At 40.7% G+C, this 26,516-nt stretch overlaps 1 protein-coding gene across 4 annotated transcripts in view; it reads left to right on the forward strand.

The window, feature by feature from the left end:
- The window catches only part of GRK3 (G protein-coupled receptor kinase 3), a 121,052-nt gene that overhangs the window by 54,723 nt on the left and 39,813 nt on the right, over positions 1-26,516 (forward strand). For 3 of the 4 annotated variants that reach the window (NM_174500.2, XM_059875883.1, XM_059875884.1), the window contains 6 exon segments: positions 9,785-9,886; positions 11,821-11,895; positions 18,332-18,393; positions 21,097-21,148; positions 22,988-23,079; positions 23,753-23,852. In NM_174500.2, the coding sequence (NP_776925.1) occupies positions 9,785-9,886; positions 11,821-11,895; positions 18,332-18,393; positions 21,097-21,148; positions 22,988-23,079; positions 23,753-23,852 (483 nt within the window). 4 annotated transcript variants of the gene reach the window in all.

The following is a 26,516-nucleotide window of genomic DNA, read 5'->3' on the forward strand; positions in this document are numbered from 1 at the left end:
CTCAAGACTGAGTCCTACACAAACGGCAGCAAGACCAGCCCAACTCAGCTCCCTGTTGGGCAGTGAGCTCCCCCGCTGCCTGTGCAGCAGAGAGCAAGGGGAGCCCTCTGTCTCTTTTCTGGGTGCAAAATAACAATACTTAGGGACTCTCCAGCATTCACCATACAGTAAAAAATGATATGATACAATAGAAGCAAGATCATATGACTTATAAACAAGGCAATAGAATCAGACCCACAGATGAGTCAGATATTGGAGTTAGCTGACAAGTACCTAAAAATAACCGTAAATAATATATTTAAGACAACAGAGGACAAGTTGGACAAAATAATTAGATGGAAGGATAGAGTTTTGGCATAATTTGGATTTATTGTGGAAAAACCGAGCAGATATTCTAGAAAATACAGTATTTAAATTAGAACCCAGTGGCTAGAACCAATAGCAGATTGTCACAATGAGAGACAGGATTAATGAATGGGAGGCAGTTCAGTAGATCATCTCAAACTGAAACGCAGGGGAAAAAAAAAATATATAAGAAAGAAATAAGGGCATTAAAGACAAGTGAGATGCACTTAAAAAGGTCTTTGTAGAGGTGGAGTCCCAGAAAGAGGAGGAAGAATGGGGCATAAGCAATACTTGAGGATAGAATACTGTTACAAAATGATGAAAGACAATAGCTTAAAGATTCAAAACACATAGAAAACCCCAAGCAGGATGACTACCAAGGAAACATATCTTTGCTCATCAATATAAGACTCTGAAATCCCATGACAGAAAATTTTAAAAGCAGCCAGAGATTAGAAAAAGACACCTAGTTTTTAAAGGGCCAGTAATATGGACTTCCCTGGTGGCTCAGAGGTTAAAGCATCTGCCTGCAATGTGGGAGACCCAGGTTCGATCCCTGGGTCAGGAAGATCCTCTGGAGAAGGAAATGGCAACCCACTCCAGTATTCTTGCCTGGAGAATCCCGTGGATGGAAGAGCCTGCTGGGTTACAGTCCACGGGGTCGCAGAGTCGGACACGACTGAGCGACTTCGCTCAATATGACCGACACAACTATGACATCTTAAACGATTAAGAAAAAAGAAAGACAATAAAACGGCCATCTTTAAAGTAATGAGCGAGAAAAGCTGCCAACCTAAAATTATTTTCCCAGCCAAAACTCCCTTAAAAAATGAAGATGAAATAAAGATGGTTTTGGACAAAAACCAAGAGAATTTGTCAGTAGTGGGGCTGCATTACCATCAGTATTAAAGGGAGCTACTTCAAGCATAAGGGAAATGATCCTGGATGGAAATGCAAGAAGGGATGAAAGACATCATAAAGGGTAAATATGCATGTGAAATATATACATGTTGGCCGTACAAAGCTGTTATATGTTCTTAGGGTTTAAAGTGTGTGTAAAACTGAAATGTATGAGAGTATCACAGAAGGCAGGAGACGGGTTAATAAAGTTAAAGTATTTTAAGATTCTAGGATTACTGGGGACAAATAAAAGTAAATTTGCACTGACTTGTAAAGAGTGCATATTGTAACCTCTTAAGGTAACATTTAAGAGAATAAAATATGTGTATCTAGGAGGTTGAAATAGAGGGAATATGAAATAAAACAACATTGTTTTAATCCCCAAAAAGAAAAAGAATAGAAGGTCGACATAAAGTAGGAGGTCAAATCGAAAACAAAGAGGAACTGTGGTAGCTAAAAACCCGTTTATATAAATGATTATATTTAATATAAATGGGCTAAATACTCCCAGTAAAAGACTTAAGTTTGTCAGACTGGATGTATAACCAAAACCATGTTATGCACTGCTTGTTAAGTGGCATGCTTTATTTAAAGTATTTTACTTTACTTTTAAATTAAAATACAATTGCTATACAATATTCAGATCAGATCAGATCAGTCGCTCAGTCGTGTCCAACTCTTTGCAAACCCATGAATCGCAGCATGCCAGGCCTTCCTGTCCAGCACCAACTCCCGCAGTTTATTCAAACTCATGTCCATTGGGTCAGTGATGCCATCCAGCCATCTCATCCTCTGTCGTCCTCTTCTCTTCTTACCCCCAATCCCTCCCAGCATCAGAGTCTTTTCCAATGAGTCAGCTCTTCACATGAGGTGGCCAAAGTACTGGAGTTTCAGCTTTAGCATCATTTCTTCCAAAGAAATCCCAGGGCCGATCTCCTTCAGAATGGACTGGTTGGATCTCCTTGCAGTCCAAGGGACTTTCAAGAGTCTTCTCCAACACCACAGTTCAAAAGCATCAATTCTTTGGCGCTCAGCCTTCTTCACAGTCCAACTCTCACATCCATACATGACCACAGGAAAAACCATAGCCTTGACTAGACGGACCTTTGTTGGCAAAGTAATGTCTCTGCTTTTGAATATGCTATCTAGGTTGGTCATAACTTTCCTTCCAAGGAGTAAGCGTCTTTTAATTTCATGGCTGCAGTTACCATCTGCAGTGATTTTGGAGCCCAGAAAAATAAAGTCTGACACCGTTTCCACTGTTTCCCCATCTATTTCCCATGAAGTGATGGGACCGGATGCCATGATCTTCGTTTTCTGAATGTTGAGCCGTAAGCCAACTTTTTCACTCTCCACTTTCACTTTCATCAAGAGGCTTTTTAGTTCCTCTTCACTTTCTGCCATAAGGGTGGTGTCATCTGCATATCTGAGGTTATTGATATTTCTCCCGGCAATTTTGATTCCAGCTTGTGTTTCTTCCAGTTACAGGTGTACATTATAGCGATTCAGTGTTTAAGGAAGTAACATACTTTAAACAGAAGGATGGAAGAGGATTTGTAATATATATACTCACTGAAGCAAAGCTGACATAGTCAGACAAAGTACACAGCAATGCTACTTTGAGATAGAGATGATTTCATCATGATAGAAAAGTCAGTATCTTCATCTCAAATCTGTATGTTACAAATAGCATAACTTTAAAATACATCAAGCAAAAATTGGCAGGGAGGTCAAAACAAAATAATTCTACAATCCTCCTGGGACACACAGATACTTCAAGAGCTTGTAGAAACAAATAGGCAAAAATTAGTAAGGATATAGATGATCTTAATAAAGTGATGAATACAGTTGACTTAACTTGACATCCAGAATGCTGCTTTCAGCAAAAACAGTTTGTGTTCTTAAAAGTACGTACGGAACATTTACCAAAATAGAACATATGCTGGACCCTAAAGCAAGTTTCTGCAAATTTCAAGATTGAAATTGTTCAGAGTATGTATTCTGATCACAGTGGACTTAAGTGCAAATTTCACAACAGTGTCAAGAAATCCTTAGCTGTCTGGAAATAAATAGCTTCTAAATAATTTATGAGTCACAGAGGAAATTAAAATTGAAGTTAGGAAATATATTCATTAAAATATATTTTAGAGATGACATATGCTAGTATTATTAGCGTGATGTGTCTTTACCCTAAAGCACTTGAAATGGTGCACAGAAAGCATGGCATAATTAGGGGTGATGTTAGTCGTCTTTGTACATTTGAGAATTGGAAGGATATTCCTTTTTCCCCTGGTTTATTGATATACATGGAAACTTGATATTTTTCTACATTTTTTAATTGTATTAACGTATTTCCAGGAAGGATGATGAAATGATGATGTACATTTGGCATCATGTGAAAAAAAAAAAAAGAAAATTAAATCTGAAAGGGTTTCACTCAGTACAAAATAACTTTTTATTTCAATGTGAATCAGGCATTTTATCTGTATGAGAATCACAGCTTGATCTGTCAAAAATTATTTTTCTTTCCTGTGTTCTTAAAAGCTTCACCTCTTCAGTTTCAGCATGTACTCAACTGCTTTGTTAAATACAAAGCTGTGTCCTTCAGCAGATGAAACAGATGGGCAGTCTACTGGGTTATTTCTTAAGCACTTCTCAGCAGTGTGGTGGTGACTCCTGCTGATACGTCTCCATCTGAACGCTAAACACTGGGCCTTCTCTTCCTTGGCTTGCTCCCCAGCGCCTGTGTCCCAGGCTGTGTGATGGATCTGGCCTGTCACATCATCTCCTCGGAGGAAAATGGTTCAGGGCTCCTGACCAACTTGCCTTGTGTTCTTCACGGCGTCATCCACCTTGGGGCTTCAAATACAATTCTCTTAAGTCAGTACAGCCTCTAAGACTGAGGTTATCAGTAACTCTGACTCCTTGCTTTCATCAACCCACTGGATCCTCTAGTTTCTAGTTTATGATCCTGATCCCTGCTTGAAGCTGGGCAGTCCTGCTTTGCCCTCCCTGGGTTTCTCAGCTAAAAATCAGGGCAATAGTAGTGGCTATACCCTAGGGTTGTCCCGTGTATGTGCAGACAAGAGCAGCACCTGGCATGCAGTTGACCTTGTTCCAGTTAGACTAGAGGAAGCTTATGACAATATATTACCCTACATTTAATCATAAATCATGGAAAATAGGAAGTATAACATCAGAGGTAAAGTTAGAGAGTGTTCTTTACTCATTCAACCAGTATTTGTCAAACACTAATGCTCAGAAGTATTGTTTGGATGAGCGAGACAGACAGAGTGTATGCTCTCTTTGAACTCCTATTTTTGTTGAAACAGACAATAAACAAGTGATAAATAAATAGGAAAGATATTAGGAAATAATGACTCGAAACAGACTCAAAGCTTAATGTGATATATTGTGATTTGGTGACCGCCTTAAATTGCTGGGTCGAAGACTGACCAAGGAGGTGCATCTTAGTGGAGTAATTTCAGACATTGTGTTTATCCTTTGTGGCATTCACTTAGTTTTTTGAATCTGTCAATTTATATTTTTTACCATGTCGGGTAAAATTTGGGCCATTATAAAACATTATTTCTACCTTAATCTCTTCTTGTCCTCTCTTTAGAACTCCAGCTGTATGTATGCTTGATCTTCGGACATTATCCTAGATACCACTGATGCCTTATTCAATTTTTCCCCAAATATTTTTTTTCCTTTCTATTCTTCAGATTAGATAATTTCTACGGAGCTGTCTTCAAACTCACTGACTCTTTTGGTATCTCTCGTCTGTTGTTATGTCCATCCACTGAATTTTTTTTCAGATAGGATTTCCAACATGGCATATTTCATAGTTATCATCTGTCTGCTGCTATTTCCTAGTTTGTTGTTCATTATATGCATGTTCTCTGTGCATCTTTTAGTATAGTTATAATGGCTGTTTTAAAATCCTTTTCTGATAATTCCAGTCTCTGAATTACCTTGGATAGGTCCTCACTGATGATCTGTTCTCTTGGGTATGACCCACATTTCTCTGTTTCTTCAAACATAGAATAGTTTTAGATTGTATCTTGTACATTGGTATTGTTGGCACTCAAAGCTGCTTTTCTGTAGGGTATTGAGATATATATATATAGTCTCAGGAGTTAATTTGGCTTACTCAGACTTGATGCTCTGTCTTCTCATGCAGTGGGTAGCAATTTAACCTTGTTCAATTCTTTAAACCTGTGCTGGACTAATTTGGGTCTGTCATGCTCACACATCATTAAGGGGTCCACCAGAGATTTTGAGATTTTATATGCAGAATTTTGGAGCTCTCCTCTGGCTCTTTATTTTTAGGAATATCCTCTCTTTCTTTCTGGCTTCTGTTTGATGCCCTTTCCCCATAATCTGTGTACTTTTGGTCATTCTTCAGTGGTCCAGTGTAGTTGGGTTTTATAGATGTCCAGAATTGTTCTGTTAGAGATTAGTTGACTATTACCTGAATCAGGGCTTGGTTTGTGATACATTTGGAATATCAAACCAATGTGATTGGCTAATGAATTGAATGTAGGGGATGCTGGGGACAGAGTGAGCAAAAGAGCAAAATCGATGATGATTATTGCTTTTTTGGCTTAGGCACCTGGGGGTGGTGGTGGTGGTTTAGTCGCTAAGTCGTGTCTGACTCTTGCGACCCCATCGACTGTAGCCTGCCAGGCTCCTCCATCCATGGGATTCTCCAGGCAAGAATACTGGAGTGGGTTGCCATTGCCTTCTCCATAAGCAGCTGGGAGGATGGTTTTACCCATTTTTGTGATTAAGAAGACTAGGGGAAGGAGATGATTGGCTGGAGTAGAGAGGATGTGGAAATATCCAATAGGTGGCTCAGTACCCAGACTCTGGAGCTCTGAGAGAGAAGTGAGTCCTGAAAACCCAGACTTAGTCATTGGAATAGAACTGGTGTTTGAAACTGTGTAACTGAAGAGCTTTATCCAAGGAGAATATAGTGGATGAAAAGGGGGTGTCTTAGCACCATGCCCTGAGGCACTTCAGTATTTAGAAGCCTAACAGAAGAGGGAAAATTACCAAGGGAGACTGAAGAAGAGGACTCAGGGTGGCAAACTCCTGGGGAGTATAGATCCCGGAAGTCAGAGGAGATCCCAGAACTCAGACGAGCCAGGAGTGCACCACTGAGCCGAATGCTGCTGGGGTGTCAGGAAGCTGAGGACAGAAAGAGAGGCCCTTGACTGGGCAAGGCAGAGGCCGCTGTGGCTTTACTAGGCTGGAATGGCAGTGGGACAGATGGGAGACAGAGAAGGTGGCCTGTGAAAGTTGTGGGCCAAAGGGGCTTGCTCTTAGGGTTCTACGTGTTTAGGCTACATGCTGAGCTGTGAGTTTTGTAACCACCAAAGCAGAAAGGGGGAACCACACGGTCAGTGAATGTTCATCACTGGTGGTGATGCTTCTGTTCTGCTCTAGGGGCGACCTTTCACCTTGAACCTGAGCCTCTGCCTGTTCCATTCCCTGGACAACCTGCCTGCCAGAATTAGGGATGACGTTTTCTCTGTGTATATTACGGTCAGGACATCCTGTCTAGAGCTAATTGATGGTTGACGGCATGTTCTTTAATTAGTGGTCTGACTGATAATAGAAAGTGAATTTTGAATTACAGCCCCAGACGCTTTAAGCTCTTGCTTTGCCTACTAAGAATTAACCTTTGCTGCTGTTCAAGTCAGAGTTTCTGAAGTACAAGGCACCCACTAGAGCCAGTGCTGTGGTTCAGGGCGTGGTTTGTGCAAGTAACTAGGATTTTCTGTATAGTCAGTCTATCACAGTTCATAGGAAACTCCTGTTGAATCAGGTGTCAGCTTGCTTTACAGGCCCCAGAACATAGACTTAGGTTTCCTTACCCTTGTGTTTGAGGGTAATAATTCCATGAAGATTTAGTATTCCTAGAGTTTATATGTATGTTTGGGCAGAAACATTTGCCTTGGGTTCACTGAGAGTCCACCTCTTTTATCCTAGCATTCTGACATTAATTTTTGGACCTGACTGAAACCAAACAACACAACAAAAGAAATCAGCCAGTCAGAGTCCTTTGTTTATTTTCTGGCTCTCCTTCAGATTTCAGTACTAGCTTCTGTTTCCTTGCAGCTGCCATGTTTGCGTCTGGGATGGTGTTTGAACCTTGTAGACATGTTCTCCTGAGTTAACTTAGGATGATTAAGGCCAGGTCCTTTGGTTATGCCAACATTTCTGGCTTGCTTCTTCATTAAAAAAATGTTTTCCTTCTGGAGAAAGACATAATTTGAAAAGATCCATATACCCCGATGTTCACAGCAGCGCTGTTTATAATAGCTAAGACATGGAAGCAACCTAGATGTCTGTCGACAGATGAATGGATAAAGATGTGGTCTGTATATACAACGAAATATTACTCAGTCGTAAGAAGAAGAAAACAATGCCATTCGCAGCAACACGGATGGACCTAGGAGGTGATCACACTAAAGTGAAGTCAGCCAGACCGAGAAGGACAAGCAGCATGCGGTACCACTTACATGTGCAGTCTAAAAGCACATGGTACAAATGAACTTGTTTTCAGAGCAAAAGTAGACTCACAGACATAAAAAACAAACTATGGTTACCAAAGGGGAAGGGAGAGGGATCAATTAGGAGTTTGGGATTAAAATATACACATTACTACATATAAAATAGGTAACCAACAAGGACCTGCTGTATGGCACAAGGAACTCTACTCAATATGTTATAATAACTTATTATGGAAGAGAGTATACAAAGAATGTATATGTGTGTGTGTGTGTGTGTGTATACACACACACATATATAAACTGAGTCACTTATATATCTGAAACTAACAGGACATTGTAAATCACCTATATTTCAATGCATTTTTTTTAATAATTAAAAAAATGTTAAGTGTTTTCCTATTGGATGGAGTATCAACCTCTCCTAGGCCCCCTTCCTTTATGTTCTGTTTCAGTGTCTGCCCCAAGAAGACTGAATTCTAAGTCCAGGCAGTTACAGACTTGTGAATTTCAGCCATCTCATTGATACTTAAGGACAATTAAGATGATCCCAGTAATTTCTCAGTGTGTGAAGCAGTTGGCCTTCATACACATGCTGTATATGCTTCATGCTCTGTACATACTCTTCTCCCTGCCAAGCATGCCCTTTCATTATCAGAGATTCTCACAGGATTTACTGGTTTTGATTTCAAAACCTGTTAAAGTGAGTGAAAGTCACTCAGTCATATCCAACTCTTTGCGACCCCATGGACTATGCAGTCCTTGGAATTCTCCAGGCCAGAATATTGGAGTGGGTAACCTTTCCCTTCTCCCGGGGATCTTCCCAACCCAGGGATTGAACCATGTGTCCGGCATTGCAGGCAGATTCTTTACCAGCTGAACCACAAGGGAAGCCCAAGAATATTGGAGTGGGTAGCCTATCCCTTCTCCACAGGATCTTCCCAACCCAGGAATCGAACAGGGGTCTCCTGCATTGCAGGTGGATTCTTTACCAACTGAGCTATCAGGGAAGCCCTGTCAAGCTGAGACTATACAGTAAAAAAAGGCAGCTTTTATTTCTATTCGGTTTATGTTCTTACCTCTAGGAGTGGTCAGCCCTACTCTTTAATCATAGCAGAATAAGCAGCACTCAGATATTATGAAAGTATAACAACTGGCTACTTGGTAGGAAAATTTTCTGTTTTTTTTCAGAAATAAGCCCTATGTAGTTATTTGTCATTATATTGAAAATCTTCACTGCAGTCTTCCTACCAACTCCATATTTCATTTGTTTTCATTCTCTTCTTGTCTTTTAGATTTAACGTATATCTGTAAAGGAGTAAAAACACTTCTCTGATCTGAGAACTTGTGAGGTTAAAGTAATGGAGACCTTGTCCTCACAAAGCATATTTGCTAAGCCCATTTTATTATTTAGTCTATCTTAACACCTGTCTGGTTACTGTTTGAAGGAACCTTTCTGTTAATACTTTCAGAGTGCAGAAACGGTTCCAGTGTGAAAAACCAGTGCTTTTATCTATGATGAATGTCTTTCCAAAAGATTTAGTTGACTAAAAAATCTCTGCAGGAATCCTGACAATTCATTATTATTTTTTCCTCCTGAGTTTTGTAACACTGTGGTCAAGTGAAAATGATCCCCATCATAACTCATAGAAATGGATTACTGCCAAGTTCAAATTATTTGTGCTTTGGAAAGGAGAATTGGCAAGAATGAATGGTCCATGGCTGCTATATCATAAGATAATTGTAACCATGGCAGTGTTTGTTGCCTAATATTGTCTTTCTAAATTTAAGCAACGAGGTTCATCATAGGAAGAAATCCATTCGTCTGTCCCAAGTTGAACTTAAATTATTCCAGCGCCATTATTTCAACATTAGAAGTGGTTGTTTCCTGTGCACTGGCCAATTCAAGTAATTTGCTTGATCTCATGTGGAAGTGGTTTCTGCCAAGACGAGTAATATCTTTTAATAAAGTAAGTTTCTAGGAAGACAGAACCTAACAATCATAACTTTTAACTGTCTAGATAAAAGAATATGAAAAGCTTGAGAATGAGGAAGATCGCCTTTGTAGAAGTCGACAGATTTATGACACTTACATCATGAAGGAGCTGCTGTCGTGTTCACATGTAAGTGCTTCTTCTTTTTTTATTAATTCAGTGTTAGTAAGTGAGACTTCTTGTATTAATTCAGTGTGAGTAAGTGAGACAGGTTTCACATGTTTTTAGAATAAAAGTTGAAATAGGAGGAAAGATTTAAAGGTATTCATCCAGGATGGAACCCATGTTTCTCAAGTTTTATCATTTGTTTCCTGGTAATACTGATCCAATATCTGCTGCTCCATGTACTTTTAATAAGGTTCCAAAAGTGGGTACTTTCAGTACAGATGTTGATAAAATGGCTAATGCAGATCAAGCCAAGAAAAGACTAAGCTCAATTCTCGACTCTCTAAGAAAATGAAGCTTTATTGTTTTTCATTTCGCTCCCCTTTAACAATTAGGCTAATCAAATATTTATCGATAAATATCTTAAATGCTTTCTTTGAATTAATAAGGTTGATTATAATTATTATGTTAATATAGTTCACTAATAGTTGAATGATGGTTGAATTTTTTTTTTTTTTTTGCTTGTAAATCAGAGAAACAATCTTATTCAGTCATTAGGATAAACGAGGTTCCTAGGAAATTCTTCCACCAGGAGTGAGTGGAATAATTAATAATGAAAACATACACTGTAATCTCTCTACATGAAAACTGTTTTCCAAAGAAGTGTCCTAAGAGCCCTGGACTGCTGTGTCCAATGCAGTAGCCACTAGCCATGTGCAAGTATTTAATTGTGTTTACATTTGTGTTGCTTAGTCTCTTAAGTTGTGTCAACTCTTTGTGACCCCTGGATTGTGATCCATCAGGCTCCTCTGTCTATGGATTTCCCAGGCAAGAATACTGGAGTGGGTTGCCATCCCCTTCTCCAAGTGATCTTCCCGACCCAGGGATCAAACCCGCATCTCCTGCATTGACAGGCGGGTTCTTTACCACTGAGCCACCAGGGAAGTATGTTTATATTAATTGCAATCAAATGGAACTAAAATTTTAATTCCTGACGTCCTCCGGAGCCGCATTTGAAATGTGCGGTACCCACATGTGGCTGGTGGCTCCTGCATCAGCCCCGATTCACAGCATTTCCATCACCGCAGCGAGTCCGATCGGACAGCACTGGTCACGACAGTGATACACTTTCGTGTATTTATTGTGTTGTCTACAGCACTTACTGAACTTCTGAGCTAGAGCTTACTGTAAGGCTCTGTGCCTCGCTGCCTTGCTGGGGATGGTTGGACCTTGGAAAATGCCACGTGTTCCCTGAGAAAGCCTCTGTAGACATAGCTTTCATGTAGGGCAGCAGTTTAGAGGGTTTTTAGCAGAGTGATACGCTTTTTTAAGCTCTTCTTGTGCATTACTTCAGACATAATTTGAAGTTTGGGGGGAGGACATGGTTTCTAATTTTTGTCAGTGTGAGCTTTGTTCTTTTAGAACCAATTCCTCTTTGCAGTGGTTACTACAAGCCTTTCCTTAAGCTAGAGTCTTTTCAACACTGTGGTTTAGCTTTGTGATCCTGGCATTTAATTCTTAGGTATATCTTTGTACATTCGTGTTCTCTCATGAAACAGAAATTTTACATTTTTAGGAGCCCAGTATCAGCCAACTGAGAAATGATGCATTTAATATTAATATGGTGATAATACAATTCCTTACACCCTTTTTAAGTCAAAGTAGCCTTGATCTCTTCTGGGCATAGACATTTCAGTTAGATGCCCCCATGTGTATCAGCCTTCTTGACATAGTTTCTAAGAACTCTGGAAGCTCTGAGAAACAATCATCTGGCTTGCCCACAAACATACAACAGATTTTTTTTAAGAATGCATGTTGATGTGATCACCACAGGTTACTGCTTAGTAACTGTTGTGTTAAATTATATGTTGTGATATTGTAAAATGCACAGAGGTTTGCTCTGTTTTGTATTTGTGGGGGAAAAAGAAAAAGAAAACATTGTGTGTGTTTTTTTAAAGCCATTCTCAAAGCAAGCCGTAGAACACGTACAAAGTCATCTGTCCAAGAAACAAGTGACATCAACTCTTTTTCAGGTAAGGTAAAATGCTCTCCAAATAAATGTTTATAATTCACTTAATGGTTGTATTTGGGGGCGTTCTTTGCTTGGGTGAAAGTGCTGGTGGAATTTCGAGACTATTTCTTACCTAGAGGTTTATCTGGAAGAACCAAAGTTGAATATCACCTGTCTTCTCATTGAAACGTGCTCTTATGCCAGCATCATAAAGGCTGTCCTGAAAAAGGCTGCTAGAGCATTCTTTTAGTGTTTTTCCCCTATAAATCAATCAGGACGAGACATTGGAGGGAAAAGGCTTTTCCTGTTTGACATCCCGGGCACCTGGGATGAGCAGGGACCGGGCAAGATTGACTTCCTAGTGGCACAGGTGCTGGCCCCCACGGCGACCCTTCCCCAGATGAAGCAGACTCATTTCGAGCAATCAAGAAGGAATGAATGGCCTTGGAGTCGTGACTGAGAAATTGGATTTTGCCTCAGCTCCTCTCATCTTGAACACAACACAATCATAGATTTAAATTATAAGGCTCAGAAAACTCGATCCACAACTGATGGGCGCATGTCTTGGCCGCTCTTTGGATGCACTGGTTTTCATCCTGGAAGCCTTTTCTGTTATCCCGTGGGATTTCTATAGAGATGGCAGCTTGCAAGGGTACGGTCAGATTTCCAAGCGGATCATGTACCTTTCTATGTTTCTGGGAGTTACAAGAAATAGGAACGAATACCATTTATTAACATAATGGTTTTCATAAATGAAAATAACTAGTTTATCCTTTTCTTGGATTATTCAGTCATTTGAAAAGAAGTAAGTTGATTTTTGCCTTAGTGCCTTATGGCTGGGCTTATTTATACAGATTCATACAAAATGAATCTGATTATTCTATAGAAAAGATACTGGTTTGACTCTGAGAACATTTGGGCACGGTACCCAAACCGGCTGCTGCCTTTCTGCCAAAATGATTAGATGGACATCTCTTAAAACGTCAGACCTTTTAGTACAGGCTAGTTGGTTATAAGCTTGGGCTCTGAAATACAGTGACCCGACTTTCAAGACCCTGGGCAAGCACCATGCCTGTCCGCACTTCTGTTTTTCCCTCTGTGGAGTAGAAATGCCAGCAGACTGTCCCGGAAATGGGGTTTTGAGGACCCGGTGCATATGAGCTGCTTTGTACCAGGCCTGTCTATCACAGCACTCCATAAATGTCAGTCTTCTCAAGCACCCCACAGTCAGAAAGTGCAATTTGAGTACCTGCTTTTTGTTGCCTCTGTGATGTTTTCATGTCAGAATTTCAGTTTTCTGACTTTGACATGGTTCAGAGGTAGTTGTGTAGTCAGTTACATTTAATATTGCTAAATTACTACATAGATTTTACAGCTCTGATGTTAGCTTTTCGCGTAGCATAAATAACATTTAAAGAGATCGTTCCAGATGAGAGATACAAAGACCAACAAAATTATCTTTGTGGCATCAAGAAACATTGATTTAGAAGCCATGTCTCCAATATATCTTTTAAAAGTACTTTACTGATTTGTTCATAAGAAAATAACTGAGTAATGTTCTGATAAAACAGATATAGAATAGCTGGTACTTTTATTTCAGTGGTGAAGGAAATAGTCATTATTATGTTGATTTAAATAAGAAAGAATTGTAATGCAATTCGGTATAATACGTACCATTAGAACATGGTGGTCAAAGTATAAAGTAGAAGTTATATGTTTGGATACCCTGTTTATAGAGGGACATTGATCTCTATAACATTTAACTAACATTAAAGTTACTTGATATTCTTTGAGTTGGAATTTTCCCTCCTGGCTTTAAATGAGTCATAATTGAGAAATAAAACTTGTGTATAATTGAAAGTGTACAGTGTGATGTTTTGGTGTGTGTATTCATTGTGAAATGATTGTGCAATCTAACTAAGCAGCATACTCATCCCCTCATGTAGTTATATTTGTATGCATGGGTGGTGAGAACACTTAAGATCAACTTTCTTAGCAAATTTCAAGTGCACAATACAGTATTAACTATCATCCCCATACTGGACATTAGCTCTCCAAGACTTATTTATCCTGCAGAACTGAAACTTTATACCCTTTAAGCAACATCTCCCCCATTTTCCCCACTTCCTAACCCTTGGCAACCAACTTTGTACTCTGCTTTTATAAGTTGGACTTTTTTTAGATTCCACATACAGGAGAGATCAGCTTGTAATTGTCTTTCTGTGTCTGGCTTGTTTCACTTAGCATAATGTTCTCAAGATTCACCTGTGCTGTCGTAAATGTCAGGATTTCCTTCTTTTTAAAGAACAGAAGAGAGTATACCATTTGTGCGCGTGTGTGTACACATATATATGTGTATATCCATGTATATCTCCATCCCCCATTTTCTTTATCCATTCGTCCATTGACGGGCCCTTGGGTTATCTGCATGTCTTTACCATTGTGAAGTAATGCCAGGTGAACATGGGCGTGTGGGTATCTCTTCAAGATACTGATTTAATTTCCTTTGGATATATACCAGAGGGAACCTTTATACTGTTTTCTGTAATGGCTGTCCCAGTTTGCATTCCCACCAACCGTGCACAAGGATTCCCTTTTTTCTGTATCCTCACCAACACGTACCTCTTGGCTTTCTGATAACAGTCATCCCGACAGGTGTGAGATGATATCTCTCTGTGGTTTTGATTTGCATTTCCTTGATGATTAGTGATGCTGAGCACCTTTTCATATGCCTATTGGCCATTTATTATCTCTTTTGAAAAATGTCTATTCAGGTCTTCAGCCCACTTTTGAATTGGGTTATTTGGGCTTTTGCTGTTGAGTTGAGTTCCTCGTATGTTTTGAATATTAACCTCATATCATATGGTTTACAAATAACTTCTTTCATTCTACAGGTTGCCTATTCACTCTGTTCATTGTTTCCTTTGCTCTGCAGAAGCTTTTTAGTCTGATGCAATCCCAGTTGTCTGTTTTTGCTTTTGTTGCCAGAGCTTTTGATGTCATATGCAAAAAATCATCGCCCAAACCAGTGTCAAGAAGCTTTTTCCTGTGTTTTCTTCTGGTTGTATGGTTTCAGGTCTTATATTTAAGTCTTTAATTCATCTTGAGTTTATTTTTATATATGGTGTGAAGTAAGGGTCCAATCTCATGCTCCATTTTTTGAAGTGACTGTCTTTTCCCCACTGAATGCTTGATGCCCTTGTCAAAGATCAAGTGACCGTAGGTGTGTGGATTTATTTCTGAACTCTGTTCTGTCCCATTGATCCATAAGGTCTGTTTTTATGTCAGTACCATACTATTTTGATTGCTGTAGGTTTATCGTATATTTAAACATTGCAAAGTGTGATGCCTGAGGTAAAATTTCTTATCAAGTAGAGCAAGGTAGTTAAAAACATGCTCTGAAAATAAATACAAAATGCTTTTTATTCTTTTTGTTTGCAAAGTTGACTTTAGCAATAATTAAGTGCACAGGTACATTTGCTGGCAAGAGTTGGGAGGAGTCCGGGCTTACATTTAGGTTCCTGGAATGTGCCAGGCCCCGTGTTTGGCTCTCAGTGTTCTGAGCTTAGTGGCTCAGTCGTGTCCGACTCTTTGCGAACCCCATGGACTATAGACTGCCAGGCTCCTCTGTCCATGGTATTCTCCAGGCAAGAATACTGGAGTGGATTGCCATGTGCTCCTCCAGGGGATCTTCCCAACCCAGGGATCGAACCCAGGTCTCCCACATTGCAAGCGGATTCTTGACCGTCTGAGCCACCGGGGAAGTCTCAGTGTTCTGAATCTTATTAAATCCTCACAATGGCCTTGCAGATTAGATGTAACTCTCCCATCTTACAGATTGAGGAAACCAAGAATCAGAGCAGTGGGGTCGTTTGCTCATGACCCCACTATTGAAGTTTGGCTTTTGCATTGCTTACCTGACACATTTGTGGTCCTTCATGTTGAAAGTGGCAGTGTGGTGTATCATATCTGGTCTTAAGAATTTCTGGTACAGGATGTTTTATAAAATAGGAAAAAATGTTAAGAGTTTCTGTAAATAGAAAATCTGTTACATACAAATTTAGTCTTTCATACATCTTTCCACACTTGATGTCTTCTGAACCTCTTGAGACTTGTGGCCTTGGTGTTTAGCATCTAGAAGACTTGGTGAAGATGACTGTTATCTTTGCTTGTACACACATAGGACTTCAGAGTTGCAAAAAGCTTCAGAGAGAGAGAGGTCAGCTTCCCCTGTTACTAAGGAGGGAACAAGTCCACTTGGCTGTAGTGACCACGCCCCGGGCCCTGCCCAGGACACTGATGGCCCTGCCAAGGGGCAGAGGCTAGCTTAGCCCCGTGGTAGGAAGGGAAGCCCCCAGGTGGGCTGCAGGGGTCTCATCGACCGTGTTGCTGACTGTGGCTTCTGTACGTTTCCTCATGTGATCACTTGCCTTGGACGTCTTCTGATGTCTGGTCCTTCTTTTTTGCACATTTTTAGGATGATCTACAAAGACACAGAAAACATTAAATTTCTATCATTCAGGGAGAGAGTAGGGTATCACGATATTTTCCAGAACTAGCTAATTGCCCCTAAGCTGAGTTGTGAAGTATTGGGATTTGATATTTTTATCACTCTTGATTTGAAGACTACCCCATGGGAAATAAATTTATGCAGTTTATTTGATAATGTGTAAAGTGGCATGAAATTGAAGCAGATTGTTTTCCATAGGGAAAGAGCCCCACACATGTGAGCCAGGAGTCCTTGCCTTAATCTCGGCTTAGCCATGAACTTGCTCAAAGACCTTGCAAATAGCTAATTAAAAAAAAGCTTTACTCCATGGGTTCCTTCACTTTTAGTCTTTGAAACTCAATATTAATGCAGATCATTTATGGTAATTGTAATTAATGGCAATCATATAATTAATTGTAGTTCACAGGCTGCCACTACGTAATTTACAGGGCACAGTACACAATGTAAACATGGGGTCCTTGTTCAGAAATTTCAAGATGGCGACAGGAGGGCACCATACCAAGGACTGGGCTCTTCTGTGGGACCGCATGGGCCACATGCCCATGAAGCTAATTCCAGGCATTTAAGGCGTGTCTGTGACTTGCCATGAGCTGTGCCAGACAGTAGAGACGCAGTGGCACACAGGACAGACCTGTCCTTGCCTTCAGGGAACGTGCCATTGAGTGGCGTAGATAACGACTAAGCAAGTCGTCATGGCCTTGAATCCACTGGTGCAAACTGCACAGGCGCTGAGGAGGGCGAGTCCCAGGTGCCATTAGGTCAGTTCAGGTCAGTCACTCGGTCGTGTCTGACTCTTTGGGACCCCATGGACTGCTGCACGCCAGGCCTCCCTGTCCATCACCAACTTCCGGAGTTTACTCAAACTCCTGTCAGTTGAATTGGTGATGCACTCCAACCATCTCATCCTCTGTCGTCCCCTCCTCCTCCCACCTTCAATCTTTCCCAGCATCAGGGTCTTTGCAGATGAGTCAGTTCTTCGCATCAGGTGGCCAAAATATTGGAGTTTCAGCTTCAGTATCAGTCCTTCCAATGAATATTCAGAACTGATTTTCTTTAGGATGGGCTGGTTGGATCTCCTAGCTGTCCAAGGGACTCTCAAGAGTCTTCTCCAACACCACAGTTCAAAAGCATCAGTTCTTCGGCACTCAGCTTTCTTTATAGTCCAGCTCTCACATCCATACATGACCACTGGAAAAACCACAGCTTTGACTAGATGGACTTTGTTGGCAAAGTGATGTCTCTGCCTTTTAATATGCTATCTAGGTTGGTCATAATTTTTCTTCCAAGGAGCAAGCCTCTCCTAATTTCATGGCTGCAGTCACCATCTGTAGTGATTTTGGAGCCCCCCAAAAATAAAGTCTGTCAGTGTTTCCATTGTCTCCCCATCTATTTGCCATGAAGTGATGGGACTAGATGCCATGATCTTAGTTTTCTGAATGCTGAGTTTTAAGCCAACTTTTTCACTTTCCTCTTTCACTTTCATCAAGAGGCTCTTTGGTTCTTCACTTTCTGCCATAAGTGTGGTGTCATCTGCATATCTGAGGTTATTGATGATTATGGGAGCACATAGTTGGCAACCTCACCACATCTGTGGAGAAGGCAGTGGCACCCCACTCCAGTACTCTTGCCTGGAAAATCCCATGGATGGAGGAGCCTGGTGGACTGCAGTCCATGGGGTCGTGAAGAGTCGGACACGACTGAGCGACTTCACTTTCACTTTTCTCTTTTATGCATTGGAGAAGGAAATGGCAACCCAGTCCAGTGTTCTTGCCTGGAGAATCCCAGGGACGGGGGAGCCTGGTGGGCTGCCATCTATGGGGTCGCACAGAGTCGGACACGACTGAAGTGACTTAGCAGCAGCAGCACATCTGAGTCTCATCCACTTGTGTTTTTCACTTTACTGTGTTCTTACTGATGCAGTGTGGAATTTCTTTTCCATCCTTTCCAGCCATACATAGAAGAAATTTGTGAAAGTCTCCGAGGCAGCATTTTTCAAAAATTCATGGAAAGGTATGAAGCTTTGTGTACAAAGTCTTTTTTGTTGAGATATGTTTGTCATGTAACATTATGTTAGTATGGCGGTTTATTTGCTAAGTCGTGTCCGACTCTTTGCGACCCCGTGGACTGTAGTCTGCCAGGCTCCTCTGTCCATGGGATTCTCTAGGTGAAAATACTGGAGTGGGTTGCCATTTCCTTCTCCAGAGGATCTTTCCGACCCAGGAATCAAACCCAGGTCTCCTGCATTGCAGGAAGAATCTTTACTGACTGGGCTATGATATTTAAATCTTGTACTGTGTAGGTATACCTCATGTTACCCCATAAATGCTATCCTTAAAATGTGTTAATTTATTCATTCAACAAACATTTATTATCCATGTGCTCTGTGCCAGGCTTTGTACTAGCTTGTACCCCGTATAGTTTAGGATTTGTATATATTAACATCCCTTTGACTTTTAGTTTTTTAGTTTCCAAATGATCCAAAATGTAAATAGACTAGGGAACCTCAATATTGAAGGTATCTTATTGGGACACATTTGCTAATGCAAACATGAGTCTATATTCAGTTCATTTGTTTATATGTTAAAGTCATATCCTTAAAAATGAGACAGCCCTTTTCTTGATTCTTTACACAGTAGAATTTAGGTGTATTGGCAGATGTCTTTGGTCATGTCTGTCTTAACGTACCCAATAAATGTGTCCCTTTGGGTTACTCAAACTATAGAGTATGTTTGTCACATAAAATCCTGAAAACTTTCTAGATAATTAACAAGAACCTACTGTGTAGTGCAGGGAATTCTGCTTGATATTTATAATAACCTAAAGGGGAAGAGAATCTGAAAGGAATAGATATACGTGTATGTGTAACCGAGTCCCTTTGCCGTACATCTGAAACTAGCACAGCATTGTGAATCAGCTGTGCTCCAAGGTAAAATGATATTTTTAAAAAAGGTAAATTTAAAAAATTTCAGGGATGCCTATGAAAGTGTTCCCATGCTTCCCAGGCACCCGAGAGTCAGCCCTTCGGCGTTCTGAGTGTTCCTCTGTGATGACACACCTTAGGGATTGGACGTTCTGACTCTGAATCTGCATTCACATGGATTCTGCTCGTCTCTGTAAACTTGGCTAATTTCTAGACAGTTGTCGTGATGATTGAGCCTCAGGGTGGGAGCAGCCCACAGCTGTTCAGTAATTGCCCTTTAAGGACAAATGCTTCAGTGTTTTTTTTTTTTTCCTTCTTCTCCACATGTTCACAGAACTAAAGTAATTTTTGAAAAAAGTTGTATCAAGATTCTACCAGAGTTCAAGAGATAATTTTATCTTGGAGTAGAGTCAGTACTGTGGGAAACGAATCTGCATACAAATGATTACATTTTCTGAGCAGGACCAGAGGGGCTTTGCCAAAAAGCAGTGGCATGGAACTGAGGGGCCAGGGCACTGGTTCAGGGCTAAGATTCAGCTGAGTCTTGGGCTGTCTCCATGGCTGCTGATTCTAAAGACCTGACTTTTCCCAAACTCTTGGGTCAGCTCATTGTTCTGTGACCCTTGGGGGAGAGGGGAGAAAGGGGGATGGTAATTGAAATTGGGGAAGAGGTCTTATAACTTCACTGTGTATCCAGGTAAACCTGCACAGTCATTGTCTCGCACTGAATTGACCATTCACTTTTTTTTTAATTGTGTTGAAGTATGGTTGATTTGCAGTGTTAATTTCTACTGTACAGCAAAGTGATTCAGCTATACATATATGTATATATTCTTTTTCCTATTCTTTTCCATTATGGTTTATCACAAGGTGTTGAATCTAGTTCCCTGTGCTATACAATAGGACTCTGTCATTTATCCATCCTATATGTAATAGTTTATATCTGCTTATCCCAAACTCCCGATCGAGCCCTCTCCCACCCCTCTCATCCTCTCTCATACAGAGAACCATAAGTCTGTTCTCTATATGAAGATTTACATAAAAATGGGCTATAAATGCAAAATACACACTGGGTTTCAAAGCAGTGAATTCAAACCACTTTCAGGGGCTTCTCTGATAGCTCAGTTGGTAAAGAATCCGCCTGCAATGCAGGAGACCCCGGTTCGATTCCTGGGTTGGGAAGATTCCCTGGAGAAGGGATAGGCTACCCACTCTAGTGTTCTTGGGCTTCCCTTGTGGCTCAGCTGGTAAAGAATCCACCTGTAATGCTGGAGCCCTGGGTTCGATCCCTGGGTTGGGAAGATCCTTTGGAGAAGGGAAAGGCTACCCACTCCAATATTCTGGCCTGGAAAATTCCAGAGGCTGTATATTCCTTGGGGTCACAAAGAGTTGGACACAACTGAGTGATTTTCACTTTCAAAGCAACACAAAAATAAGAATGTAGACTATCTCATTAAAATTTTATATTGATTACATGTGGAAATGATAATTTTTGATATATTGGTTCAAATAAGATACATTATTAAAATTAAATTACTTATGAGTCATCTGTTACCCGTCTGTTGTACAGTACCGACTCAGATAAAGATTGTTACCATAACATAATGACAATTAAAGCAGAAACATGAAGATTTCAATTTGAATTGTAAAATAAAGCCTTGAATGCTAGGCAAATGCTTTGTGAAAAAAATATTTATGAAAACTCACTCCGAGAAGTCACACAAGTATACAAAGCTAGTTTCTCAGTTAACGTGATATTTAACTTTTCAGTAATTCCTCACATTCTTTTTCAGTGACAAGTTTACTAGATTTTGTCAGTGGAAAAACGTGGAATTAAATATCCATGTGAGTATCATCTTTGCCTTTATTTTTTTAAATAAAAACTTCCTTTGGCTCAGTTTCGTGAGAAAATATTTTATTCAGCAGCATACTCCCAAGGGTAACATGCTGCCCAAACAGATGTCCTGCTTACAGCTTTACGCATGAAAAATCCATCCTCCCATATCCAGTTGTACACACTTGGAGTTTTCGTCCTCTTTTTTCCTATTCATGTAAGAATGCATTTATTTATTTAAGGAAGGATATTTTAAGCCATAATTAAGCTTTGAATAGAAATAGTAGTAAAGATACAAGTCTTCTGCATCGTGTGATTCCTGTGCCCCTGTCATTTGCTATCCTGGTAAATTGCCTTGTTTTTTTTTCTTATTAGGTGCAGTCGTGTAATAAACATGATGATATCTCTTACTGGCCCGCAGTTGCATGTTTTTACGGTTTTGAGAGTGATGAAAGCGGCCTCGAAGGCGGGGTACTTCCTAGCTCGTATCCCCTAATACTGCGTCTTCTCTTAGCTCTTCCGTGTCAGGAATTCTGGGGCACATTCTTTACTTCACTTTTAGAGTGTTTGCTTCTCTTTTCCTTTCCCTTGTGCTCTCCCTCCACAAAGGTTTGCAATTGAGAAAAAGAAATAACTGGATTCCGTTTTTGATTTTTTAAAAAAAAATTTTTTTAGTTTAACAGTACCATTCACAGAAGTGGGTTTTTTGTTTTGTTTGTGTTTTGTTTTTTTCATTTTAATTTCCCCTCTCTGCCCCATTTCCTGCAGGATTGAGAAGCAAGAGGCAGTGACACATTTTAAAAAATAACAGGACTTCCTGAGCAGTCCAGTGATTAAGATCCTATGCTTCTACTGCAGGGAACGAGGGTTCGATCCTGCATGCATCCGCATGGCCAAAAAACGAACAAACAAAACCAAAAAACCTTATCTCTGCTGTGGATCTTCCTGTGCCTGTGCTTCTTTAGCAGACGTGGTGTCCTCACGTCTTCATGTCCTTCTGTCCTCTGAGCAGCAAACGTGAAGCTCGAGGGCCAGATGCCCCTGCCTGGCTGCAGACATGATGTCTGAAGGGTTGTCTGGAGAAACCCTTCAAGCATCTGACCCTTCTTTTGCCAGGATACGTAACAAAAAGCATTTGCTGTTGTCTGATGGCCTCTTATCATGAACATAGGACTATCTTTCTGCCTTTGTACCATCTGATGCTATGAAAACTTGTTGGGAAGCAAGGCATTGCTGAGATGATATTGATGAAAGCCTAGTGCTTATGAATGAAAGCCTCTTCATCGAGTTACTCACGCTCTGTCTGGTTTCACATTCACATGCCCAGCATGAGTCCTCTCTACTTACTGATGCTTTTGATAAAAAAATTCACATGGCCAGCATTCATTGGACTTTCTGATCATATGGCCCAACTGTTAGGAGAGCATAGATGCCCTTGAGGCAGACCTATTTTTCTACCACAGAAGTTCGTGGAATGGCTGAACTGTTGCCAAACTTTCAGCTTCAGAGTAGCCGAGTTCACTTTGTAGTCTGCCTGGAAATTTCACATTCACTTATCTTGAAAGTGTGTACCTTATAATCCAGCATTCATGGGACTGGATAAAACAATGGGCTCCCACCGGGTCGTCTTCCCAGTCGCCTCCTCGGTTTGCATCCTGTGCAGTTTACATCGAAGGCGGTTCTGGAATGTCCTGCCACCTGTGCCTCTTACCTCTCAGCTTGCAGGTCCAGTCGCCGAAAGGGCAGCAGTGTCAGAATCACTGTTTCAATAACTGTGTATGTTTTGCATGAAAACGGTGGGATAGTTTTTATGCAGTTTTACATTTCTGTGTCGCATTTTAAATTCACAGTTGACCATGAATGATTTCAGCGTGCATCGGATCATTGGACGAGGAGGATTCGGTGAAGTATACGGTTGCAGGAAAGCAGACACTGGAAAGATGTAAGCGTTCTACACTTGTATGTTTTGCTGGGAATATTAAGAGGGTTTTATACTCACATTCAAAGAAAATCCCATTTAGTTGATGAGCAGTGTTTTAGACTCTTACCCTCTACACGCTTAGAAAATCTTGACCAGTGCTTAATTCACAATTCCTACACACTAAATATTACAGTACAGGCCCCACCCCTACAAAACACACACACACACACACACAAGTACTAGACAGCAGGGATACATACAAAATTTATTGCCCTGAATTTTTTGTGTATCTACTTTATTATTTTATTTATTTTATGTAGCTGAAATGTCAATTCATATAAGAATAGGAATATCTTAATTATTGCTTGATTTTTTTTAAATAGCCTTTTCACTTCAGAATAATTTTAGGTTTGGAGAAAAGGAGCAAAAAAATAGTACAGGGAGTTTCTATGTACTCCACGTCCCTCTTACCGTAGTACAGGACACGTGTTACAATGAATGAACAGATATTGATGTGCTGTTACTGACTGAAGTCTCCACTTTATTCAGATTCCCTTAGTCTCTTAGAAGCATTTTGCTGCTTTAAAAGACTTCCCGAATTTTTAGAAACTTCCCCCAATATGATGTGTATCATTTAAGTCCACTTAGATATATTTTCTGTATAGATTTTCTTCAGTACTATTTATGGTTCTAGGTATGCAATGAAATGCTTGGATAAGAAGAGAATCAAGATGAAACAGGGAGAAACCTTAGCCTTAAATGAAAGGATCATGTTGTCCCTGGTGAGCACAGGAGTGAGTATTCAGTTTTGAACATTGCATTTGTGTGTGTGTGTGTGTTTCTATTTATTTGGTGGGTTTTTTTTTTTTTTTTGATATCAGGACAATTTATTTAAGATACAGCTTTCCCCCCCCCCGGTGAATTATGCAGCTAGCCAGTTCTTGAGGGGATTAGAATTTATAGCAGGGAGCAGCAGCACTGAATTAATATAAATAATAATTCAAAGATGACCCCTGTCTGAGTTGGGAAGTAGGAACACACTACCGGCCACTGCCACGCACACTGACCACTTGTCCCCTCACTGCCCATTTACGACTTCCTTCTTTGTGGAACATGACAGAGATGGCAGAATATAATCATATCAGTGACCAAAGAATCACCTGAAATAGTTAAGAATTGGCTGCATGACAGCGAAGGACTAACCCAGAGGAGGAAAAGTAAGCGGAATGTTGCTTCCCTCCTTCACAAACAGAGAGGAAGTGAGGTGGCTTCGTCAACCCCCAGCTATCCCTTTGGATGCTCCGCAGAATCCCAGGGACAGAGGAGCCTGGTGGGCTGCCGTCTGTGGGGTCACACAGGGTCGGACACGACTGAAGCGACTTAGCAGCAGCGGCAGCCAGTCCTATTTCATTTGGAGGGGACCCTGTCTCCTCAGCACTTGTCCCCTTTCCCTGCTGTGGATGCTGGTCTTTTCCGTCTCCAGCGCTGTGTCTCTGCCCACTGGACCAGCTGTCTTTTTGAGCTCATCACATGTCAAAGCCAGCTTCACCCTGTGTCGTCTTGACTTGTAAAGCAACATCCCGCTCTGATTTCTTTTCCTATTAACGGCATCACCCGGGACCAAAATCTCAGCTTTTATTTACTTGGGCAGATATATATAAAGACACCCAGAAAAACCCATGGTCCCAGAAACCTGGGCATTGCCTGTGTACCCTGGCAAGTGAGGCACAGAGCCTAGGGTTACCTCCAGCTGCCACAGCTGGGTTCTGAATAAGGTCACCTTCACCTAGAGGTTTTCAAAGACTCAGATCTTCATGATCACTCAGGCATTCCTTTTAGCTGATAAGCAAGGAACCTGAGATCCAGGCACATCATTCTTTGCCCAGAGTCCCTGCACTTCCTAAACGAGCCCAGTGTTCTTTTCTCATCCCTTTGTAGGCGCCATGCTTTCTTTGTTGTGGTTTATGTTATTCTAGTGTTAGTTTTAAGTGCTTCTAGAAAGGCTATTTACTATTGAAGTCAATGAATATCATACTTCAGTTTAACTATAACAGATGAAAATGCCATCGCTGTGAACGGTCATGTCCAATTGTGCACCTCTACGTGCCAACATGCAGACATTAAACGTTTCAAGGAAGAGTGACTCTGTGTGTGTGACCAAGAGTTTTACTGATTGGAATGGAATCTGAGTGGCTGCGCACTGTATTGGAATCAACGTGAATGACGTTGGTTTCTAGTATCTGTTGGAAATGCCTCTGTCTTCATTTCAGATGTGAATGTGTGCTTATTGCAGACTTTAAGTGCTTTATTAAAATACTGATTTTTAATGTCTTATCTCAAAGCCTTGGATGTTTATTCCCAGGAGAGCCTATGGAAAAAAATTGAGGGTGTTGGAAAAATATATGAACAATTTTAATTTTCATGTAGTATTTTTGTTTTATTTAGGTGAATAGAATGTAATTAAGTAGTTGTAGAATTCCTCACTGGTCTGCCCATAAGTGGGTAAATAAAAAATTGCAGTTATGTTGGGCTACTGCTTTGAACTAATTTAAGACTAGTTTCTGCTTTTTATTCAAATATCAAGATAGTTTAGCATTTTAAAAAACATTATAAGTACATAATTTAACCAAAAGAATTGTAGTAAAGTTATTTAGAGTCATTTTTGTTGATCAAAGGCTATAGTTTGTAGGATTTAAGTAACCTTTAGTTTAAAATTGCCTCCTTAGGTGACGTGTTGATCAGCCTGTGTCAATATGATTACCTAAGGTGTTGGCATGGAAATAAGCTGGAGTCACCATCAGAGTTTTCTTTCTGCTTGGAGGTTGTTTTACTGTTTCAATCTCAAATTGAGAATTCCTACTTCTCACCCCCAGAAGAGGCAATAAGAAGTACTGTTCCCAGTTTTATTCTGTAACTTGTGGGTCATGAAAAGGGAATCAGGGCAAGTATGTCCATTACTGGGAGGAGCCATCAGCACCTTCATTAAGTCAGTCCGTTATTCATGAGGAGTGTTGCTTATTCATTTCCTGATCATCCTTGAGTCTTAGATTGTGCCAGGTACTCCGCTACCAGACAGGAGTCCCAAAACGCAAATTTGGTCTTTGCGCTTATAGGGCTGCATAAAATGAGAGACAGCAGTGTTTACTCAGAGAATCTCAGACATGTGTCGATTGTTGCAACATGTGACAAGAGCTGTGAAAGAGAGGTCTGTGGTGCTCAGAAGGCATTTAACAGGGCGGTCCTCTGGGGTCGGAGGGGACGCTAGGGTGTGTGTGAGTCCTGAGCACGGGTGCTCTGGGGACTCACAGGTCAGCACTGCTGGGCTCTGAAGTGATGTGGTGAGGACCACACGGGGAAGCTGGGGAGAGAGGGAAGCAGACAGGCCAGACCAGCAGAAAGAGCTTTCTGGACCAGTCCTGAGGACTTTTAAAAATCTTTATCAAAAAAAAAAAATCTTT

Source organism: Bos taurus, chromosome 17 (assembly GCF_002263795.3).
Source record: "Bos taurus isolate L1 Dominette 01449 registration number 42190680 breed Hereford chromosome 17, ARS-UCD2.0, whole genome shotgun sequence".
Taxonomy (NCBI): Eukaryota; Metazoa; Chordata; class Mammalia; order Artiodactyla; family Bovidae; genus Bos; species Bos taurus.